The sequence below is a fragment of the Cynocephalus volans genome, chromosome 5 (assembly GCF_027409185.1).
Source record: "Cynocephalus volans isolate mCynVol1 chromosome 5, mCynVol1.pri, whole genome shotgun sequence".
Classification (NCBI taxonomy): domain Eukaryota; kingdom Metazoa; phylum Chordata; class Mammalia; order Dermoptera; family Cynocephalidae; genus Cynocephalus; species Cynocephalus volans.
This window is the reverse complement of record NC_084464.1, coordinates 13,889,504-13,895,900: the sequence shown is the minus strand read 5'-3', so window position 1 is coordinate 13,895,900 and position 6,397 is coordinate 13,889,504. Positions and strand designations below refer to the sequence as shown.

Below are 6,397 nucleotides of genomic sequence, written 5' to 3'. Positions count from 1 at the left end.
TAGTTCAGTGTTATTGAAAGAAATCTCAAATACTTATTTCATCTCCTCTATTAACTTTAATCACATTTTCAACATGCAGCCAAGAATGAAGCTTTGACAGTAAGCCATAAATTCACACAGGCAAGCATTGTCAATTTTCTGGAGTTGCAACACTGAGTTAACAAGAGAGTTGGATATTTTCTTTTTTGTGCTTTTCCTTACTGCAGAGCAATAAAAAATATCTGAAGAGATTTACCCATACTCTAAATTCATTTACCATAAATCTCTTGAAATTGTTATTTATTTTTGCTTGGTTTACGGCAAATAAAAAATCAACTTAGTTCTTCAACTAGATTGTTAAATGCAGATTTTTAAAGATCACAGTGATGACAGAATTGGTACATGTTTCATCATAATACACCTGCTTATGAAGAACAGACGTTAACACTAAAAAGGATTTACATTAACATGGATCATTTGCCATGTGGGCACACACTTCTGGTTCATTCAGAGCCAGAATCTTTATATGGTTCCAGAGGGACTCCTTGGCGGATTTCGCTGATTACTCATTAAACAGTTGAAACACGCACAGACATTATTTATCTTATGAAGCTTACCCACAGCAAAAGAGACAAAAATGAGGTAAAAACTATGGGCAAGATTATGGTTCTTGGAAAGGCTAAAAGTAAAAATACATTTTTGGTAAGCTTTTCTTCTAAGCATTTTTTAAAAGCTGAAAATAATAAGTGCTGGAAGGCCACAAAACTAAACACACGTGTCTTGCCACCCAGTGAAGCCCACGGCACTATGCTGCACTGCAAAATTGCAGCCATTCCCAGTGCGCAGTTCAAAGACCAACACGGCCATCTTCGCCATAGTAGAGACAATGTTTTCACTCTCACCTTTCTTAAATATCTGCTCTGACAGCTGTTTTTTGTCTATATGACACATGGAATAACACTTTGCACATTCTTCCAGTAACTAGGGAGGCTATGACGGGCAGCTTTTATACCTGCCTTTTAAGCCACAATAATAAACTAATATTAACCCTGAATAAGAATGAATTAAATTATCTTTTCACTAAGAAGTTTATACTTAAAATTCTCTGAGCTAATCAGTGGAAAAGATGATCAATTCTGACTAAGAAGGAGTGTATTTATCCTATTTTTCATTCTTCTCCTCCCCATTCAAATAATCACATATAGGCACTTAAAGCTGGAAAGATTAGCACTCGTGCACTCGTCTATTAAACATTTACCATGGACTGCAGCAGAAGTTTCTTTCTTCTGATATAAGAGTGCCATTGAATATATTGCTAAGCTCCTAACAGAAGCTAAATGGTTTGGTGGGAATATTTTTTAGGGGAGAAGTCGATGTTTTCTCATTAGTCATTATTGTGATTCAAGTTCTTAAAAGGTTGAAAATTTCGCTAGGTCCTTCTCCATCTCAGCATACTGTTCTTTAAGCCTCTCCATGGCTTTTCTGTGCTCTTCATCCACTTCAGCCCGTTTGTTGGGTTGTTCTTTCATGAAATCTTCCCACTGGAGTATATGCTGTTTCTCACTAGCAATTAAATGGTCATTATGAATCTGAGAAAAGAAAATTTGAAAGTCACATGACATTTTTCCAGACAATTATTTCTATATGCAAAAGGGACAAACATAACTTTATCTCAATATTTGGTTACTATAACAATCAGCTGGCAAGTCATAGTGATAAAACTGCATTACAGTTTTAATGTCTAACAAGAATATGACACATCAGAAACACGGCTTTTCTTACTATCACTTGAACATGGATACTCACATTTCTGAAATTTCAAAAGTGTCTAATATCTTTAAATGACAAAATCAAACACAATTCAAATAATTTTTAATACCTCTATTTCTCCTATTTCAAATTCTATTTAACTGCATATATTTGTAATCAGTTTTAAAGAATATATGCTAAAACAATCATTTTAAGAAATTTAGATGTCTGACTTACATAAAACATTTTTTAGATGCATTAAAAAGGATTATAAATTATTAGTCACTGGAAGAGAACTCAAGAAATCTCCTTTGGTTCATTTCAAGTTCTCGAAGCAAATCAACACCTAAAACATCTGTGTGAAATACTAAGTTCTTCATGAGATGTTTCTTGGTATTTCTATATAAGAATGAAAGATCTTTTTTCTTTTGAGCACCACAACAATACAGATGAAACACTTTATAAATAAAAAAGACATAAATTTAGTTTTCTCCCTCCAAAATATAATTTCAATTGTTATCTGAGAACATGTTTGATAAAGAGCTAAATAGAAAAAGAGAGTATGAAGAAATAATTTCATATCTCTGCCTCAAATATTCTACATGCATGTCTTTAAAAGTTAAATTTTGATACAGAATAAGTCCTATTTAACAAACAAACAAACAAACAAACAAAAACTGTGACAGATGCAAACCATAAAAACCCACAGGGCACCTGAAGTCATTACTACTTACGGTGTATTGATTCCAGAGCTCTAACGAAAAAGGGGCGCATGGTGAACTCACATACTGGTAACTCAGATGCTAGCAGCCAGGAAAAAGATGGAAACCGTTGTTTTCAGGCTGTCCATCATATCCTTGCCCTTCTATTTTCTCTCATCTGGGTCATGATGACAAGTAGGACAAAGGGCTGGGTAAACCAACATACTCTAACTACCTATGAAATACAAATTTCTGCTACTTGCTTTGCAAGGCTTATCTACTTCTAAAAACCCCTCTTATAAGATTACACTATTCTCATCTTACAGACAAAGAAATTAAGGCATAATTCTCCATGGTCACTCAACTAACAGCTGGGTTGTAGATTCAAACTTAGGTCTTTCTGCCACCCAAACCTATGTCTTTTCTGTCACAGAGTGCAAATCAGATCATTCCAGTGGAAGTGTTACATCGGTAGCTAAAAGTCTCTTCCCCAAGAAAAAAAACAGTAGTTGTGAGAACTTTACTGCTCAGCTGATCTGACATTCCTCAGCACCAAAATTTCAAGTGAAAAGATGTTGAAGTGAGTCTGAAGTCTGGGTTACTGTCAAACTTTCCCCCCTAAAATATGTGCCATAGACCCTCGGGATCTAAACAGGCATTACAGTGATGGGGAGAGAGGATTAGGGAGGGTTTGCTCATCCAATAAATTTGGGAAACAAGTTAAACCAAATTTAACACATTACTTCTCAACTTTTCATTCTTATAGACTGTAACTCTCCAAAAGATAAAGTATGAAGAGTTTATTAAACTACTTTGATTGAACTTTTGCAAAAACTGTTAGTCTAAGAGAAAAGCCATAGTCAAACTAAAAAAAGGAAAAAAATGCATATAAACTTCATCAAAATATCTTGCTTTAGCTTTATTTTTAATAAATACAGAGGATATTAAACATACATGCTCAGATGTTATTTATTCATTTATTTTAAATTAAAAGGCCACAATTGGCTTGGCTGACCCTATGATTTGGACCACAAGGCAACAGCCCAGGTTCCCCTTCCCACTAGACAGCACTTTATCCAGTGCAGCCCAGTGGGAAAAAAAATGCAGGCTTGGGAGACATATAAATCTTGCTTCAAATTCTGGCTCACCTGTCACCCAGTACATGACGCTGAGCAAATTAAAGTTTCTTTGACTTTTTTTTTTAAATTTATTTTTATTTTTATTTTATTATTATTTTTTAAAAATTTTATTTTGTCGATATACATTGTGGCTGATTATTGCTCCCCATCACCAAAACCTCCCCCCCCCAACAATGTCCTTTGTTTGCTTGTCGTATCAACTTCAAGTAATTGTGGTTGTTATATCTTCTCCCCCCCCCGTTTTGTGTGTGTGTGTGTGTGTGTGTGTGTGTGTGTGTGAATTTATATATTAATTTTTAGCTCCCACCAATAAGTGAGAACATGTGGTATTTCTCTTTCTGTGCCTGACTTATTTCACTTAATATAATTCTCTCAAGGTCCATCCATGTTGTTGCAAATGGCAGTATTTCATTCGTTTTTATAGCTGAGTAGTATTCCATTGTGTAGGTGTACCACATTTTCCGTATCCACTCATCTGATGATGGACATTTGGGCTAGTTCCAACTCTTGGCTATTGTAAAGAGTGCTGTGATGAACATTGGGGAACAGGTATACCTTCAACTTGATGATTTCCATTCCTCTGGGTATATTCCCAACAGTGGGATAGCTGGGTCGTATGGTAGGTCTATCTGCAATTGTTTGAGGAACCTCCATACCATTTTCCATAGAGGCTGCACCATTTTGCAGTCCCACCAACAATGTATGAGAGTTCCTTTTTCTCCGCAACCTTGCCAGCATTTATCGTTCAGGGTCTTTTGGATTTTAGCCATCCTAACTGGGGTTAGATGGTATCTCAGTGTGGTTTTGATTTGCATTTCCCGGATGCTGAGTGATGTTGAGCATTTTTTCATATGTCTGTTGGCCATTTGTATATCTTCCTTAGAGAAATGCCTACTTAGCTCTTTTGCCCATTTTTTAATTGGGTTGCTTGTTTTCTTCTTGTAAAGTTGTTTGAGTTCCTTATATATTCTGGATATTAATCCTTTGTCAGATGTATATTTTGCAAATATTTTCTCCCACTCTGTTGGTTGTCTTTTAACTCTGTTAATTGTTTCTTTGGCTGTGCAGAAGCTTTTTAGTTTGATATAATCCCATTTGTTTATTTTTCCTTTAAAAGGAGGAAAATAACACTTTACATTCATTAATAATATTTATGAAGACTAGAGGCAATACATGTGAAGTTCCTACTCAGTGCCTGAGGTGCTTAATACAAGGTAAATATTATTATACAAATCACAAGCAAAGCATCTAGAAGGCAGACCACTCCACTTTTTATCCCCTTGCCATTTAAGTTTTTGTTCTTTAATTTTAATAATTTAATTTTAGCAATAGATTCTTATAAAAATTGAAACAACACAGACCTCTTCAAAAAAAGCAATAGTCTTCTCCTCCCATTTCTATATTTAACTCAGTCCTCCTTGATGTATCCACTCTGAACCATCTGACTATAAGAAAAGACTCTAAGATACTGCCAAAAGTCAGTATTTCTTTTTTTTTTAATTTTTATTGAATCATAAGTGATTATACTGTTTTTTCAGGTTCAACGTTGACATATGTTGATCAAATCAATATTACTAGCATACATATTGTTACAAATCATAATTATTCTTTATGTCCCTTGTCCAATCTCTCCCCATCCCCCTCTCCCTCCCCCCTCCCACCTCTTATAACCCTAGATTTCTTCTCTCCTTCTGAAAGAGTAATGGTTACTCTTGATTTGTTGCTTAGATGATCTGTCCAATGCTGAGGTGTGTTCAGGTCCCCCAATATTATTGTAGAGCAGGTGCTTCTTCTGTCACTCTGGAATGAGTTTTGTGGAGAGAGACTTCATCTTTTCTTTGGTCTCTGCTGGTGACTCTTCTTGTGCCAATGCACTCCACTGGCTGGCAGACCATCTGCATAGTGGTTGTAGCATCTAGCTGCTTTTGCGGCAGTTGTGCTTATTGTGGTGGCTGTGGTGGGCCACCCACATGGAAGTGAGCTTTTTGGCATGCCTAGCTGATGGTGGCGATGGCTGTGTGCCTGGTTGTGGGCAGGGGGTCTGGTCCCCAACTCCATACCTCAGGACCCCAGGAAGGCTCTGTGATGCTGGCAGTGTGCCTGGTTGTGGGTGGGTGTGGGGGGGTCTGGTCCCCAGCTCCATAACCCCAGATCCCGGGCAGGCCCCTTGGTGCTGGTAGTGTGCCTGGTTGTGGGTGCGTGATCTGGTCCCAGCTCCATACCTCCAGATGCCAGGTGGGTCCCATGGCGTTGGCAGTGTCCCTGCTTGTGGGCAGAGGGTCTGGTCCCTGGCTCCATACCTCAGGACCCATGGTGCTGGCAATGTGCCTAGTTGTCCCTCCTTTCTGGCTTGGTAGCCCAGGGGACTTCTGGTCCTTCTGGGTGTTATTATAGGTGTTCTTTGGTGAAATGAGACCTTTACTAGTTAATATCAAACTTTGTCTCTGGTCTGTGGGTATTTGGTTTTTTCTTTCAGCTCTGTGTTGTATTATTTGCTGTTCCCACCACTTAAACTCTGCACTGGAACTAATTTGTTGTTCTTTGCTTACTTCTAAAGTGGGGGAACTTCCTGTGAGGACCAGTACTTGAGTTCTGTGGTTGAGCTAAATTGCTGCTTTGCTGTTGATTCCCTGGGGAAGACTTTTTGTGTAGCTCAGGTTTTAATGGTTGACTTTAAAGGACTTCCGGGTTTAGTGAAATCCAATGCACCTGGGTTGTGTAGAAACACTGGTCTGGGCCTGAGTCGTTTCATCAAAGTGCACCCCATGCAATTCTATATTCCTGACCAGTTTCCTCTGAATAGTCCTATGCTGATTGGGGGGCAGATCA

At 37.8% G+C, this 6,397-nt stretch overlaps 1 protein-coding gene across 5 annotated transcripts in view; it reads right to left on the bottom strand.

The window, feature by feature from the left end:
- Positions 1-320: 320 nt before the first annotated feature.
- BLOC1S5 (biogenesis of lysosomal organelles complex 1 subunit 5) overlaps positions 321-6,397 on the bottom strand; it is a 40,584-nt gene continuing 34,507 nt past the window's right edge. For 2 of the 5 annotated variants that reach the window (XM_063096930.1, XM_063096932.1), the window contains 2 exons: positions 2,463-2,531; positions 321-1,568 (listed from right to left, as the gene is read on the bottom strand). In XM_063096930.1, coding sequence (XP_062953000.1) covers positions 1,389-1,568; positions 2,463-2,531 — 249 coding nt within the window. In that variant the 3' untranslated portion in view covers positions 321-1,388. Of the gene's footprint in view, positions 1,569-2,462; positions 2,608-6,397 lie in introns of all 5 variants that reach the window. The other 3 variants (XM_063096931.1, XM_063096934.1, XR_010023601.1) reach the window with 2 other exon arrangements.